Below are 17,271 nucleotides of genomic sequence, written 5' to 3'. Positions count from 1 at the left end.
AAGGAAGAATAAAGCGGAAAAAAATTTAGAAAAAGGTATATTTATACTGTGTTGACAAAAATACCCCTAATATATCTCTAAACTCCATCTAAAGTTACACACGTAATGTCATTCTTCTTCATCTTTTTTCTCTCTCTTCTTCTTCCTTCACGTCGATCACTGGAAATTGGCCGTCCGGTCATGGTTTTCGACGAACAAACTACCGAAATAAAGCTCTAGGTCAGCTCGATCAAAGGTCAGTTATCACTGGCCATCGATTATCACTTGATTCGCCAAAAAAGCTTCTTAAAATCACGGCCACCATTTGAAAAAGAGCTAGATCCGACCAATACGGCCAACTCCGATGACCATCAACACCACCAATCAACTCCACGGACCAAGGCGCAACACTTTTGAGGTTTTATTGCTTTTTTGAACTCTTTTTTTTTCTTATGAAATTGGATCTGAATCTGCATATAATATATCTGTTTCAGATTTGTTCTTATATGTTATCTGTTTTGGAACTTCAAACATATAACATTTCTTTAAAGACATATGACATTTCATTAAAGACAAATAACATTTCAATAAGACAGATAACATTTAGCAAGACAGATAACATTATGGTAGATATCAAATTAATCGAAACAGATAACATATCACATGCAGTCTGCAACCGGAATCAGAACAAAAAAAAAACACGAAAAATCACCACGGAAACTTTCGAAAATAATGATGTGATGACAGATAGAAAGAAAACTACAAGTCTGGTGGTGAGTATGATCATATCTAGAAATTCAAACGCCGAGAATATCCAAAATCAATAGGATCACAAGGTGAATCATTATAGAAATTCAAAATTGATGCAAGATTCATATTAGAAAATCAATTTCACGAAGAAAATTGGAAAGAAAAATATTCACTACAGTTATAATCGTGAAAGAGGAGCTTTCGTAAGTGAATAAAGAATTTCCGTAAACTTTATGATTAATTTTTAAAATTTAAATAATTAAACTGAGGTTATTTTAGTCATTTAAAAAAAATTAGGATAAGAGTTTGTCCTTTTAAAATATATGTATCTTATGAAATAAGACTTTTAAGAATGTCCCCATGACCCCATTGATACAAAGCTATCCTATAAAGAATTTATATTTAATTTTCCCATAAAAATAAAAATAAATTTATTATAAATTAATGATGAAAAAATTGCCATTCCGCGTTTGTAAGCAAATCTTTGCTAAAACCAACGAACGATCGAACACTGACAGACGATTTGATAGATCCAACTAAAAGTTCTTACTTTGCCTTTCTCAAGAGTCTTCAGAGATCTATGGCTCGTCTGCAATTTTCACTCTCACTCTTTTTCGTCATCTTCCCTCTGATCCTCCACGTCGGTGTCTCCAAAACTCTCAAACGCGACGGTAATCTCCAGATCTCTCCATTGCAATGTCCATGCCTCAATAAACAGTAGATCAACTATTGAATCATAATTTCTGATTTTGTTTTTTTTGATGCAGTGAAAGCCTTGAACGAAATCAAGGCGTCTCTCGGTTGGAGAGTGTTGTATGCGTGGGTAGGTGACGATCCCTGCGGCGACGGTGACCTGCCGCCTTGGTCCGGCGTCACTTGCTCCACTCAGGGCGACTACAGAGTTGTCACCGAGCTGTAAGCTTAAAAATTTACACCTTTTTTTTCAAGATTATTTCGTTATTTTGAGGAGCAAGATCTGGAAACTTTGACTTGTATTTGATTTACTCTTTCGGATTTCATGCCTATTTGCAGGGAAGTGTATGCAGTGTCAATCGTGGGTCCATTTCCGGTTGCTGTAACTAATCTGTTAGATCTCACTAGACTGTAAGACTTCTCTATCTCCTTGGCTTTGTTGATCTTGCTAATTATGGATTAATGAAATGTATCTATGATGCCTGTGTGTCTTTTTAATCTTGTATGGATTTATGTTAAACTACAGGGATCTTCACAATAACAAATTGACTGGGCCTATTCCTTCACAAATTGGGCGGTTGAAGCGCCTTAGAATACTGTACAGTTTTTCACTATCCGTCTCAGTTTGAGTGAAATTGTTTCGTTGCTCCAAGTTCTGGATATTTTTACTACTGTATTTATTTTTCTTTAACTGCTATTTATTTTTTGTTCTCTCAGTAATTTGAGGTGGAATAAGCTGCAAGATGTCATTCCTCCTGAAATTGGGGAACTTAAGAGTTTGACCCATCTGTGAGTAATCTAGATATATTTGAAAGCAATGTCTTTGTAAGGGAGCATAATGGGGGATATTTCCAAATTTGGGGACTAACCAACTTAGAACTCTGCAGCTATCTAAGCTTCAATAATTTCAAAGGGGAAATCCCAAAGGAGCTTGCTAATCTTCCAGAGCTTCGTTATCTCTACCTTCAAGAGAATCGTTTCTCTGGGAGAATACCAGCAGAATTGGGAAACTTAAAGAGTCTACGACAATTGTACTATTCTTTCTCTTCAACTTACTTTCTTCTAGAATGGAAAATTCGTATTATGTCTCATGTTTCTCTTTACACATCTTCGGTCATATATAAGGGATCTTGGGAACAATCATTTTGTGGGCACTATAAGGGAGCTCATTCGCATTGAGGGCTGCTTTCCTGCTCTTCGTAACCTGTAAGTTGATGAGTTGCAAAATTTACGGTTATTAAACTGATTTTGCTATGTATGAAAAAAATTCCTAATCTTGGTAGTTTTTACTTTTAATTGCAATTCTTTTGGGCAGTTATCTGAATAACAACTACCTCACTGGAGGAATTCCATCGCAGCTTGCAAACTTAGCCAACTTGGAAATCTTGTAAGCTTTCTTTTTCTTTTGTTTACTTCTCAGTTCTCGCTCTGTATGACTTATGTGAAATACAAGTTTTTGTTATTCATGGAAGTTCTTTATTGTGGAAACTGAGATTCTATCTTGATGTCCATTTTCCTCTAGTGTCATAAAAGTTGATAACTCTACAAATTGTTGGTTTTTAGGTACTTATCCCACAACAAAATGTCTGGAGTGGTTCCTCCTACAATTGCTCATATCCCCAGATTAACATACTTGTAAGTTTCTTACTTAGCATGTCTACTCCGTTGATGATATATCAGACTTGTCATTGAACAATGAATACATTGATGAATGATTTTAGTGATGCAAGTTAAAAAATACTTCCCATATTCGTAGCACTATGCTTTAGAAGTCTGGATTTTGGGCAATTGATTATGTTGGTCTGAATGGATCATCTTAACAATTCACCTTCTGTAGCCATAAGTACTCATTCTGATTCAAAAACACGCATCATGCATGAATGGAACAATAGAAAAAATATGGACTACACAGGATTAGTAAAGAGTGTAGCTCTTGGTAGAACTGAAAGGGGAAAGAGAATGTATATAATGGATTCACTTCTCTTATGAATCCATGTGGTGCCAACCCAAATTGTTTTGGACAAGGGCTTTGATAATGTTGATGACAAATCATGGGCTTGCTTCTATTATTTTAAAGCGCTAACAATTGGCCCCCTAAGTTGAGGTTGTCTGTTATTACAGCAAGAAATCAGATTCAACATTATTGAAAATGCCTACCCTTACTTCTTGAGCTAAGGAATTTCACTTGCAGTGTATACTTTTCTAGCAATATGCAAGTAATGGTTCTTTAGACCATGAGGCCCCTTAATATGCTCTACGCGGTCGCAAAGCTTGTAATTGATTGGAAACTGTTAGGAACTGATGTAAAATTAATGGCAGACACTGTTAAAAGAAGTTTAGTGGCTACACCTAAATTTCTTGCAATTGCTGTGCTTCCTTATATATTGGTTGGCATTTAGTGCCCTGTTACGTATTTTCTACTTTTACTTGTATCACTTATAAAACTAGGATAGGAAATGTTAGGAACACACATCAGTGCTTGATTTATGGATTTTGCCACCCCTGCTTGTAGTTAAGAGGGTTTCTGATGTTGTTCTCTCATAATTACAATTCAGGTACTTGGACCATAACCAATTTTCAGGGGGAATTGCTGATGCCTTTTATAAACACCCCTTTATGAAAGAAATGTAAGTCACTATATTCCTCAACCTTTAAAATATTTTCTGCGGTCATGTCTACAAATTTATGATTTTCTTATAATGTTATGTGCAGGTATATCGATGGAAACTCTTTTCGTACCGGTGTAAAACCAATCGGCATCCACAAAGTTCTTGAAGTTTCTGACGCAGATTTCCTAGTTTGATGGAGGAGTTAGCTTCTTTTCTTACAGGCTTTAGTTATGATTGCCACACGAGGGGTAAATCTCATTTCATGATTAAACTGTCATTCAAAGTTTTGCCATTGATGCACGCTGTCCTTGACTTAGTGACTCATTATTGATTAACTGTAAATAGATTCTGCTTCCGTAGTTGAAGATTACTTTTGAACCAATGTACAAGTACTTCAAAAAATATTAAGGTAAAACAGCATTTTTGTGGTTGATCTGATTAAAATGTAAGACAGTCTGGTGGTGGTAATTTTTATTGTATTAAAAATACTCTTTGCACTCCAGCCATCTGCCTATACACATCTAAATATCATAAATGTGATGTATTATCAGTTGTATGGAATGGCTTAATCCAGCCATGATTCAGAATGATGATGGTGAGGTTCTCTTTTCTTTTTCTTTGTTTCTTAAACTGAATATAGACAAAATACGTATGTGGAAATTGAAGTTTTGCATATTTTTAGGGAAGGTAGCCACCAACCAAATCATGGTGTGATTAGGCACCAAAAAAACTCATCATGTTTAATGAACATAAGGCGTAACAGTCATGGACAATTCCAAACTGGGTTTTCTTACCTGAAATAAAATCATGGACCATTCCATTGATTGAAACCGAGCTGCAACCCGGTGCCTTGTCCACCCTTTTGCTTTTCATCACATTCCTTACTCTTTCAGCATCATCATGTTTCCCAGCAGCTGCATAGAGATTTGCAAGCAGAGTATAAGCCCCGCTATGGCTTTGTAACTGCATAAGTCTCTCAGCAGCAGCCTCTGCTAACTGCATTTGTCCATGATCGCAACATGCCCTCAGCAACGCTCTCCAGGCCACTGCTTCCTCTGAAGCGAAGCTTGAATCAGGTATGCGTAAAATGATTTCTTTTGCTTCTTCAAAATGCCCAGTTGTGGAAAGCAGGTTGACTAAACACCCATAGTGTTCACTCTTAGGTTGGATGCTATACACATTGCACATTCTATCTAATATCCTTAAACCCTCAGAGACCATGCCAGAATAACTACAGGAAGAAAAAAGGGTAATGAATGTGATGTCATCTGGCTTGACCCCAGCGTCCTCCATCTCCGAAAACAACTTCAGTGCACCCTCTCCATCTCCATGAATTGCCATCCCAGAAATCATTGCATTCCAGCAAGTAGTATCTCTTTGTGACAAACCATCAAACAGTTTCTTAGCACACTCAAAATCTCCACATTTACAATACATGTCAATCATACTAGTGACCAATCGCACACTCAAAGGCAGTCCAAGCCGATCCAAGTACGTATGGATCCATATCCCAGTATCCAGAGCACCTAAGTTAGCACAAGAACAAAGAATGCTCACAAATATGGCCTCATCAGGCTCTATATCGGTCGATTGCATCATCAAACGGAACATATACAAACCCTCCTTAAAACGATTATTTTGCACATATCCAGAGATTATGGCACCCCATATCCCTCTATCCTTAACTGGTGCCACATCAAAGAACAATCTTGCAGTGTTGACATCACCCACTTTTGCATATCCAGAGATCATAACTGTCCACGACACAGCACTTAACCTAGGAATTTCATCAAACACGTACCGTGCATCCTTCAATTTGTTAAACCCACAATACATTAGGATCAAAGAATTACCCACAAAAATATCAAACACAAAGCCCAATTTCAAGCAATGCCCATGTACTGATTCTCCCACACAGCAAGTTTGTAGCCTAGCACAGACCTTCAACAAATAAGGCAGAGTATAATTGTCAGGGTACATGCCATTTTGTAACATGTTTGAGTATACAAGAACAGAGTTCTTGAGTTGATTTCTTAGGGAGAAGGCTTTGATCATTGTGTTGCATATGCAGATGGTGGGGTCTGGAATGTGCTGGAAGAGCTTATATGCGTGGGTAATGCTTCCATGATGCGGGTCAGCGCAGAAGTCTAAAATCCTGCTCAAGGCAAAGCTGTTATGCGCAAGCCCGCATGCGACTGTCTGCGCATGAGCTTGCTTTAATTGTGGCATGCTCTTGCATTTCTCTAGCAGATGGAGGATTCTACTACTTCTGCTGCTGCCACTCAACATCGCCTCATGAGGACTATTGAGTTCTACCACATCTTGTTTAAGATCTGTTCGACTAATAGTTAGCTCCAACTTTTCGGATGGATTATTTGGTAAGAGGGAGGTCTTGAAAGACCGAGCAATTAACTCAATTAGTTACATCTGTAGGCTTGGCGGATGAATGTGCTTAAGCTGGAGAGTTCAAATCGGTGGAGAGTAGGTGACTTTTATTTGCACCCCTCTATTTTCTAACTCAATTTTGGTCAATTTAACTCTGATGATCCTTTGTATTTTTCCAAGTATAGGATTATCACACACCACCCTCTCACTAGCTTTGATCCACCTGCTCCATCAGATTGTCAGTGTTTTTTGCTTTTCTGACAAGCCCTCTGAGCAGACTCTCGATTGGAGAGCATTCTCTTGTGCTTTCTCGGTCCATGATCTGCTCAGATCCTTGTCTGAACTTGAGTTCCTAAGCATGCTAAATCCTGAAGAAGATGTCCCACTAGAAGAAGGCATAACCAAATCAAAATCAGGAAGAAATAATGGTGCAAAATGGAGATTAGTAGATTGAAGAAGACCCAGATGAAGATGTGGTGTTATTTTGGATTGAATCAGAGGAAATTAATCAAGGAAGAGTGAGTAAGTTCATGAAAAGACGTAGAACCAGTATAGGAAGACGACATAGAAGGATTGAACGAGAAGGGTCCTGTGCCTGAGAGTGGAGTTGATCATAAATCAAGAAATGAGATTTCAATGGGTCTTCCATAAATGTATGAGTTTTTGATTACTTAGATTGTTGAGATCTTCGTTTGTTTTCGTAAAGGGAAGGATTAAATATACCGTAATATTTGTTAAATACAACTCTAAAATTAAATACACTACAATAACAATTTAAAATGTAAGAGTTTTTATAAATACACTACTCCAATCTTATTACTATATTCTTTAATATATTTTAATAAAAATACATCCATACACATATATACAATCCCACCTATTTTAATGGGTCGATATGTAATATTTGCATTAGTTAATATGTGATATTTACATCCCAACTAAGGGCATCTGATAGGTATTTGAGATGATCAGTGGCGTACCTGAGTCCTCCAGGGCCCCTGGCGAACTTTTAAAAATGGGCCATCTGAGAAAAAATTTAATGTCGCATATTACTTAAAAATATGAATCTTATAACATTTTAAAATGCAAAATCACTAATTATGTTGGTGTAATCAATTTTTTCTGGACAATCACTTTCAATAGACAATATAACTAACTATTTTAGCATTTCTTGTAACTACTATAATATTAATAGTCTAGTATTTTTCTAAAATATGCGGTCATGGGCAACCGTCCGTCTTGCCCGCCCCAAAGGACGCCCCTAGAGATGATTGTACTTTTCCATCAACATAGGTCATCATATTGGTTTTCATGTCAATCAATCAATCATCACCAGCATTGAGTACCAAGTAAGAGACTCAATCAATACATTAATCAATGTATTGATTGTTTAGCTTCTCTTATTTTTAGTTTACCTAGGGTACTCACTATTTTGTTTCTCCTTCTTCTAACTGTTTATCCTTGATAAAGACCGATCATGTAGGGGTATCTTAGCCCAAAATGATTTATGAATAAAGTTTTTTCTTTTTGGATTAAAAAATAATTAGAGCAACAACATGGAGCATCAACGCAATAACACGAAAAGGAAAGGTGAATCAAGAAACTAAGATACCCAACTGCATCCTTTGGAAACTAGGATCTTGTTCAAAGCCCTTCCGTATAAATAATTCTAAAAATAATTTAGAAGAATTTCCTCAGGTCTCTATAAAACAGAATGAAAAGCCCGGGTAGAAACAAAAAAAAAAGATAGAGGAAAAGTCGAAAGGAGGGAAGAAGTCTAGTGCTAGTTCTTACTGAAACAAACTTATTTATCTAACTTTAATTTTTGAGTGGTTTCTTTGTTCTCTTATTTGGATTGAAAGAAAGACAAAACTTCCCTTTCTTTCTCTTCTTTCTTTTTTTTTTTCCTTTCGACGAATTTCGGCTATGACCAATGCCCCAGCTGAATAGGCGTAAAAAGCTACCTGAAAAAAGGCAAGGTACACCATTCTTTAGAGGAGGCCTATCACAAGCAAGGCCTTAGAGATAGAAAAGTACCTTAGAGATAGAAAACTTCATTAGGGTTGTATTTAACAGCATTAAATATTGTTTAACACAAAGTACAATAGCATAAAATAAATTAAGAGACCGAACATGAACAAATTAATTAATGATTATCCTAACTAAGTACAAGCAGGAGCATTGAAGTCTCTGAGTGTTGCGAAGACGAAGGATTGGGGTGCCACAAGAATAGGAGAAGTAGGATCCACAAACTTGGGTTTCAATTCTGGAATATCATCACTATTTGTTAGCCTCAACGGAGTTCCATTCAAGAGTACCACATCGCTCTGAATGTTGCCATCCTTTGCTGTTAAATGGTACTCTTCCCTGAGTACTTTTGCACCACCATTGTTAGAAACCTCCATGCTGGAGCTGGTATATAGATTCATATCATTCACCGCCGAAACACTTGAGAATGTAGAGTTTGACATGTTTATGATGAGCAAAGTCACTCCAGGCTGAAACCAACAATTTAAATTTTTTAAAAACCATGAAGAGAACGTAAACAAATTAAGCATAAGTGATCGAAAAAGATAAACGTCACAGTGATCCCAATTATTGAGATGTATGGATAGAAACTGGGATCTCTAGGACCCCAGTTGCTGCGACGTCTAGCTAACACTGCTGATATGTTATTCAGTGTCCTAATTATATTTTTAGATGCACAGATTAAGGAATTTGAATCATTTACCTTATTTCTTGAACAATGAGAATAAACTCTTAGATATGGCGAGCCATTGTGATTGACTGAGAGTACATTGGATCCCATCAAACGATGCCATAAAAGTGCACCATAGTAATCTGGGTTGGGAATGAAAGTGGTGGTGTTGAGGAGACCATAATTGCCACCAATGAGGGTTTGTCTGCAGTAGACCTTATGGTTTAAGGTTGATGTCATACCCAATTGGTCCAAATACCTAATCCACCAAACAAAACGTACAATTAATGTCAATTAGCATGTAATCAACTATATATACATTCTGTAGGATACTTTATACTAGAGAAGTTGTGAGGATCACCAGAAGCCATTAGCAAAAGTATGTGAGACATCTTTGCCACCACTGTTATAAGCACCACCAGCTTCTCCAACCCAAGCTCCTGACCATGGACCAAACTCTTCTATAATTTTGGATACCTCACTATAGGTTTTAGCCACTCGGGACAAGAAAAAAGGATCTTGAATCCTATGTATAAGGTTCTTATCAACTCCTGTATATATAAATAAGTTAGAAATGTAGAGCTAAAAATATAATTGTAAAATAGTGTATATATGTGTGTGGACTGTGCATACCTGCTCCAAGGTTGTATATGTGGTGTGAGACACCATCAACGACATTCGGCCCTGTGACCTGAAGGAAGGTCTTGAACCATTTTTCGTCGTAAAATCCGGCTGGACCAACCAGTTTAGGTTGTGTTGATGGATTTGGGTATAATTCCTGCACTATTTTCTTCAACTTTATCATGTCTTTACCATATTGTTCTGCAGTTAACCTTGCTGCTATTCCTCCACCACATAGTTCATTCCCTGATCACAAATACATATCGGCCCAATTAATATATAAAAAATAATTATGATTTCTTCATCTTATAAGCATATTATGATTTATTCCTCCTAAAAGCTCAATTAGTATTTTACGTAGTATTAATATTAGACAAATACGCCAAAAATTAATCACCTAATTCATAGGAGTCAATCTTATAACCCCTTGAGATGGTGTAATTCATGAGATCGCGTGAATTTTTTGCGTTCCACTCGCCTATCCAAAGGGTCTTGTCATTTTTGTCTTTTTGCTTTCCATAAAGGACATTCAACCCGAATGTGATTATGGCTCTGCACATAAAAAAATAAATATTGAGCAATTACTTGTCTTTTGTTATAAAGATATGTTGAATTAAAGATTGAAAGAGATGGTAGTACCCTGTTTGTTTGAACAATTGATTGAGTTGATCCCATCTATCCATGGAAAGGCAACCGTGCGTGAATCCAAACAAGCCACCATTGTAGCGTTTGAACTTGGGGCACCTTTTGAAGGTGTTTCCAACATTGTATAGCACTTGATCTTCCAATGAGCCTCCAACTCTAAGTCTTAGAGATTTGAATGCTGAGATTTAAATAAGAACTCCTTTTAATTAAAACTTATATTCTATGAAATATTTACAACAAAAAAAAAAATCAAAAAAGTAGGAAAATTTTGAAGGTTAGGATTTCAACTTACCCTTTATAGCGTTTTGCAAGATTTTGTTTTCCAAGTCCTGCAAAACATTGCAAAACCTCCATGGTTAGTAAGCAATTACAATAGTGCTAGATAGCACATATAGTGATAGTCCATAGGAGTCAAGTCTTTAAAATGAAATTTTAAAACGTTTTAACTCTCAAAATACATGTTAGATTTTAAAAAATTACATATTAAGAATCAACGCATAAAACTTTTTCTAAAAAGATTCATTGTCGATAAGTTTTACCAGGTAAATCTTAATTCCATTGTTTTTCTCAATGAAAATTTCAAAAACAATGAACTCAGAACTAGAACAAAGAATTATAGACTGTGCTTTTAAAAAACAATATAATTTATATTAAAACAATAAATTTTGGATAATGAATTTTGAGATAAAGAGTGGAAATAAAACTATTTCATTAATTAAATCAATGGAATAAACCTTGTGGACTCCCATTGGCTACCAAACTGATAGGATACATGTCATTTTCGAAGCAATTAACATCAAAATATATATGGCTTCTCAGGTGAAGATGCGGCCATGCGGGATCTATCTAACACCATTCACGCATGGACCCCATCACGTGCGGATACACCAAATGAATGGTGACAGATGGATCCTGCACTTTAAATAAATAAAGTGCGGGATCCCTTACCTGAGAATTTTCTTACATATATATACACACACAAACATGTAAATGTGCGCGCGCTCATAAAGATATATGTACATATACCAGATTTAAGAGGCCGGCTTGTTGCCAAGGACATTGACCATAGTCACACTTAGTACTTGGCCACCAATCAAGGGTTGCACACACAAAATTATCATCAGTTTTGGCTATGGGCTTCACTGATTTCACTCGCACTTCAACATTCTCTGCATTAACAATGTTGATAACTTGTGCAAACAATGATAGGAGGACGCAACACACAATGACTCTCATCATACCCATTTTTTTCTTTATTAATTCTCTGTATCTGATGATATTGGATGTATGAATTGACATATTTATATTCAATACTTGTAGGATAAATTTGGCTAAACTAATTGGTTTAATCTCTTAATTAGTTATCTTTACTATCTAATTTAAGATAAATATGTTGATCTCGATAGCTTTTATTACCAAAATAAGCCTGATAGAGCTAGCAAGACAAGCTAGATCTTATGATTCTAACTAACTTCTTTAAGTTCATTAACAAAATTAAAATATGGTTAATTAGTTTTCAACAGAAGAAAACCAGATACAGTTAAACTTGGATAGGGCTATGATTAGAATTAGGTCCTAAGAGCGTTTGCATCATTATCTGTAAACTTGAGCAAGTATAGCCAATATAGATCGATAACGAAAATGACAGATTGTTACAAAATTAAAGTTAATGCCATGCATCAGTATTTATAAAAAGTAGTTAAAATATGTACTTGCAATTTTATTTTTGAAGATCCACTTTAGAATCTCTAAACACAAAAAATAAATAATATAATGTGAGGCGTGTGGACACGTCATTTTATGAATTTTAAATGTAAACGAGTAATATTTTATGAACTCCTGCATCTTCTCCGTGTAGACAATTGACACTACTACAAAAATTCCCAATCAAGTTTGTCAGACTGAAGCGTACCATTTTAGCTAAATTATACATTATATATATATATATATATATATATATATATAAATAATTAAAAGAAAGCGAAATATAGAAGTGATTACTAATTGATCTTTAAAAAGTTTAACTGTATTTGAATTTCATCACATAATTCTTTAAATAATAATAATAAGTACCAGATAAAGCTAATCAGATTATCTAAATTATTTATCACACCACTTTTACATATAAATAGTTGAATTCATCAATCTAATATCAAACAGGAGTTGATGGAACAAGGAAATGAGCATGAAGGTTGGTGTGTGTTGCGTCCTTATCTTGTCATTGTTTGCACAGACTATCAACATTAGTGTAGAGAATATTGAAGTCAGCGTAAATTAAAATCAGTGACGTCCATACCCAAAACTTAATAATTTTGTGTGTGTAACTCCTGATTGGTGGCCAAGTACAAGAAGCAGGCCTCTTCAAATCTGGTGTGTGTATGTGTGTGAGTGTTTCTGGTTTTTTATTTATTTATTTATTTATAATTATGTTTCATTTATTTATGAAGTATGGACGTTTTTGTGATTTGGAGGACGTACAAGATCTTACGCAATGCTATCAAAGGTAAGTCAAGTCTTTGATTTAATTTGTTTTAAATTTTTGGATAGTTAATTTTGAGAACAACAACATCAATATCTTTCCACAATTACCACGAGTAAACATATAGAAGAGCATTTTTTTTCTATGTTGCTACTACTTGTACTTGCTCTGCTATTCTGCACAAGCGTGACTGAGAATATTTTATATAATTTTTGAATGAATAAATAGGAGGTAAAGGTCATGAGATCTTGCATTGATTTAAGTATATTAGTCTATAATATTTCCATAAAAGAGTGAACAAATTTATGGAACTAAATTAAGGAGCCTCAATCTAGCTAGAAAGGTAGAGACTAGAGGTAGAGGTAAGGATCATAATGTAATGAAATTGATTCAAATATGAAAAGCAGTATACATATATATGATGATAATTAATGCAAACACTATAAAGTTTGACATTTCATTTAAAGCAAAGAAAAGAAAAAAAAAATAGAAAGAAAGGTCCTCGAATTAATGAAGGTCATGTGTTTCCCTTGAGCCTTCCTTCCACCTCCACTACGTAGTACCCTCTACCCTAATTAAAGAGACTAACACAAAGTAAATACACTATTTCCATGCTTGTTTTCGCCTCTCTTTACACAACTTTGTCAACACCATGAGATCATCTCCATCTCCATCTCCTAAAACATGTCACGTACGGTTCGTTCTTGACTGTAAACAAAAACAAGCATGGAAATAGCAATTCTTGCCTTAGCCTAGCTAGCTATTACAAAGTAGTAGTAATATTAAAAGCAATTAAGAAGCTAATTAATTAAAGAAGCACCCATATATCTCTCTGATCAAGAAAAGATCAAAGAAACCATCAAGAAATTAAATAGAGAGGATCAGTATTCAGTTGTGAAGAGGGTTTGGACCAGAAGGAACAAGTCTCTTCTCCACGCCATATCTCGGATCAATCTCATCATCATGATGAAAATCAGGTGGCGGCGGCGGCGGCAGGTGTTTGTTGTTGATACTCTGGAACCGAATGCACAGTGATCTTGGGTACATCTTCTCACGACAAGAATGCATGTGGTGGTGATTGTAGGTGGTTGTATATTTGTGTTGGTTTCTTGAGAAGGCGGTCTCGGCTGAAGATGCAAAGAAGAAGACGAGGAGGACCGCCGAGAACAGAATGCGGAGAAAAGACATTGTACTACGTACTACTACTAATATTGTTGAACAGAGAGAGAGAGAGAGAGAGAGAGAGAGAGAGAGGTCGTCAATGGTGGGAGTGGATGGGCTTAGAGATTGAGGGAGGAGAAGGAAGAGATGGAAAGTGAGGGTGTATTTAGTTAATATAATGCAAAGCAAGAGACACATGAATGAAATACCAGTTTTTTTTGTTTTTTTTATTTTTCCCGATAGCAAATAAAGGGCAGAGGGCCACATGTTTTTCAGAAAGTCGGCAAGATTCACCCTCGCTTGCTTACCCCCCCACCATTAAAGGAGTCACGTATATAAGATGCAATCATAATTTAAGGGGCCGGGCTAAAGTTTTTGTAACACCTACCTCCCGTATTACTCTTAAAACATTTAATAAAACATATTAATTAACTAATCTCAACAAACCTTCCTTTATATTTGGAATAACTTGCCTGCTATATTGAACATTAGCCTCTGGCTACTATCAATATATTTAGTGCATTAATCACGCACATTGCATCCATAATTAGAGTCACATAAGTATTTGATCATACAAACCTTTCTTTATGTCTAGTACAAACCATTCTATCTGTAATTCAGAAGATATTAAAACAAAATATATACATCCTAATGGCTTCAAGTGGACAACCAGTCAACAGTGCTTCTTGACCTCTAACGAGACGAACCAACTTCTATAGCTATGTATCTGAAAGTAGATTTACAAATAAAACCAAAACGCGTGAGCTTACAAAGCCTAATGAGAGATACGGTTTAAAAGTTAACTTTGTAAGAATGCCGATAAAGATTAATATAAGCTAATAAATTTTCGTAACACCATTTTAAATAAACCATCGTTTAGCCATGGACAACTCATATCAATCTCTCGCATCTGGGTTGACGGATCAGAAACCAGAGCGATAACAATTACATAAATCTTGTCATACGCGCGAAAACAACATAAACACTCATTGCACGCCCCAAAGGCTATGTGTACAGTAAATGCGGTCCCAAAGACCTCTGTAATCCATACTCTCTCTGTCATAAAATGTCATACTTGAATATAAATGTCACATAGGCCAAAACATTTCATATTAATTCACACCACAAAATGTTCAAATATTAAGTAATAGCCATGAACTTCCATTCAGTGAAAAATAAGAGTTTAAGTATCACTCACAACAAGCCGACCACACTTAGTTCCGCTAAATTCTGTCCTGGCATTTACTTGATAACCGTTCCTCTCTTGAAAACCCAAAACGTGAAGAACTTTTAAATTTATACATTACTACACATTGAACACATTACTATGTTGACACAGAGACTTAGTGCAACTTCTAGTCTTGCCACAAAGACTCTACCTCCATATTTGGATTTACCATACCCAAGAGATGATCTCGGTGGAGTTACTAATTTAGTATAACATACTTGGTACTTTACATATATAAATCAATACCCACCTCTAGGTTTTACAGAAATCAACCTATATTCGACTAAACAAATTATGGATCTCGATGGAGTTTTGCCAATACTCGAACCTTTTAACAGCTGTAGTGTCTCTTTGCTTGCTTTGCACTGCCTCAACTCCTTCCAAAGGGTCTCTTTTGTATCTTGCGGTTCACCAACCTCTCTGTTTTTCGTTCAAACCAGCGGAAATAACAAGAAAATCTATTGCCTTGATAATTACCAAGAGAGAGGCGGTGCTCTTTACACTTACTTTTACACAATGTTAACCAGTGAAATTACAATATTATCCCACTTTCTTTAATTACACATATTACATCTTAATAAAACTTAAGCTAAAATCTGGGTGTTACATTTTTACATAAAAATGGAAATTAACATATGAATTATTGTATTTGTAATTTGACAAACATTCCCAACAACGAGAGTGGTTCGATTGACAATTGGCTGGGTTAAATATATGTGTGACAAATGTTTGATTCCAATAAAAAGTTAAGTTCTCAATGGTATTTGAAAAAAAAAATTGTCAAACATTCCTAATTAGATCCATGTAGATACAATGACAAATATTGGAGTTTTGAGCTTTTTTTATTTATTAAAATCATAAGATTTTTTTTAAAATTTAAGTTAGATCACTTACCTAAATAATGAGAATGGTATATTACCTAAAGGCCAAAAACATTGGGATGGGGCAATTGAGCCATTGGTTGAGTGTCCCTGACTTTGCATGTCTCTGACTTCAGGTCATGAGTTCTAGTCTCACTTCCTCCTACATATTTATAAGAAGGTGTGTGGGCTTAGTCTGCCCCTGTGTGGGCTTGGTTTGTGTCTCTTGCGTGAGGTTTGTTAACACATGTACTTTCCTAGTCTTGATCTGGTGGTGTGTCGTATATTGTACTTGTACTCGTACTCAAAAAAAAAAAAAGACATTGGGATGGGGGCTGGAATTAGTCTAGTCAATTTCATCAAATTTCCACCATTCAATGCATGATTGCGTTGGATTTGACGACACCACACCTGATGATACTAGGTCTTTTACTAATTCAAAATATTCCTAATTGGATGAACGTACTATATATATATATATGAGATTGACCAAATACATTGCTAGATTGTATAATATATATATATATATGTTTGTTAAGCATGATCTCGGTGATGACTTTTCTTTTATGGATAATGCCTTATACAAGATGTGGGGCTGTGAATCAAACTTGGATAACATGTATAGAGTTTCTCTTTTTTGTTAAAAGATCGTGAACTTTCCAATGAATTTTTGTCAAACGTTAAATCTCTCTCTCTCTCTCACTAGTCAATATGTGTTTGTTCAAAGAAAGGTCATATAAACCAGCAAGGATAGTCCTCTTGGTTAAAACTCCTCAATTGAAGGTCACAAATTTAAGTATATTTTTAATCAAGATTGACATCATATAGATTTATCTTTTGAACATATGATATGAGCCTAAATTCAGATCATCAAACAAACCTACACCACAAATTTAAGTCTCGTGTGCTTTGTTAATGGTTACGGTGACAAGCTCGTTCTAAGTGGTTATGGCTAAAATCGAATATTCCGCAATAGGTGGTTACTTTCATTAATCACACGTTGCTAAATTAGTTGTCCATGTCCGCAAAAGCATAAAAAAAATATAAAAAGTAAAAGGGCTTAATGGATCATTTTCAAAAAAATACATGAATTTAGAAAATATGTTTTGTTAATATTTAAATATTTAATTATTTATCAGAATATCCTTACAAAAGGAAAAAAA

General features: G+C 35.4%; 4 protein-coding genes across 4 annotated transcripts; 1 reads left to right on the top strand and 3 right to left on the bottom strand.

Moving 5' to 3' along the window:
* Nucleotides 1–1,182: 1,182 nt before the first annotated feature.
* LOC120002984 (probable leucine-rich repeat receptor-like protein kinase At1g35710) lies at nt 1,183–4,531 on the top strand. Its single transcript, XM_038851869.1, has 11 exons — nt 1,183–1,400; nt 1,497–1,644; nt 1,762–1,833; nt 1,949–2,020; nt 2,140–2,211; nt 2,310–2,453; nt 2,548–2,628; nt 2,738–2,809; nt 2,986–3,057; nt 3,978–4,049; nt 4,135–4,531. The coding sequence occupies exons 1-11, from the start codon at nt 1,310–1,312 to the stop codon at nt 4,223–4,225; spliced, it is 987 nt and encodes a 328-aa protein (XP_038707797.1). The 5' UTR covers nt 1,183–1,309; the 3' UTR covers nt 4,226–4,531.
* A 124-nt stretch (nt 4,532–4,655) lies between these two features.
* Nucleotides 4,656–7,170, bottom strand: LOC120002983 (pentatricopeptide repeat-containing protein At2g20540-like). Its single transcript, XM_038851868.1, has one exon. It carries the CDS (start codon nt 6,318–6,320, stop codon nt 4,746–4,748), a length of 1,575 nt encoding a protein of 524 aa, XP_038707796.1. The 5' UTR covers nt 6,321–7,170; the 3' UTR covers nt 4,656–4,745.
* LOC120002555 (heparanase-like protein 2) lies at nt 6,911–11,625 on the bottom strand. The gene is made up of 11 exons (XM_038851321.1): nt 11,407–11,625; nt 10,673–10,709; nt 10,375–10,558; nt 10,133–10,287; nt 9,748–9,981; nt 9,476–9,665; nt 9,148–9,373; nt 8,587–8,914; nt 8,290–8,434; nt 7,397–7,440; nt 6,911–7,011 (listed from the first exon to the last, which is right to left on the bottom strand). The coding sequence occupies exons 1-11, from the start codon at nt 11,623–11,625 to the stop codon at nt 6,911–6,913; spliced, it is 1,863 nt and encodes a 620-aa protein (XP_038707249.1).
* Nucleotides 11,626–13,747: 2,122 nt separating this feature from the next.
* LOC120002554 (CLAVATA3/ESR (CLE)-related protein 9) lies at nt 13,748–14,047 on the bottom strand. Its single transcript, XM_038851320.1, has one exon. The coding sequence runs from the start codon at nt 14,045–14,047 to the stop codon at nt 13,748–13,750; it is 300 nt and encodes a 99-aa protein (XP_038707248.1).
* Nucleotides 14,048–17,271: the final 3,224 nt, after the last annotated feature.

Source organism: Tripterygium wilfordii, chromosome 7 (genome assembly GCF_013401445.1).
Source record: "Tripterygium wilfordii isolate XIE 37 chromosome 7, ASM1340144v1, whole genome shotgun sequence".
Taxonomy (NCBI): Eukaryota; Viridiplantae; Streptophyta; class Magnoliopsida; order Celastrales; family Celastraceae; genus Tripterygium; species Tripterygium wilfordii.
Note: the sequence above shows the minus strand (reverse complement) of the source record. Positions and strands in the feature narration are given on the sequence as shown.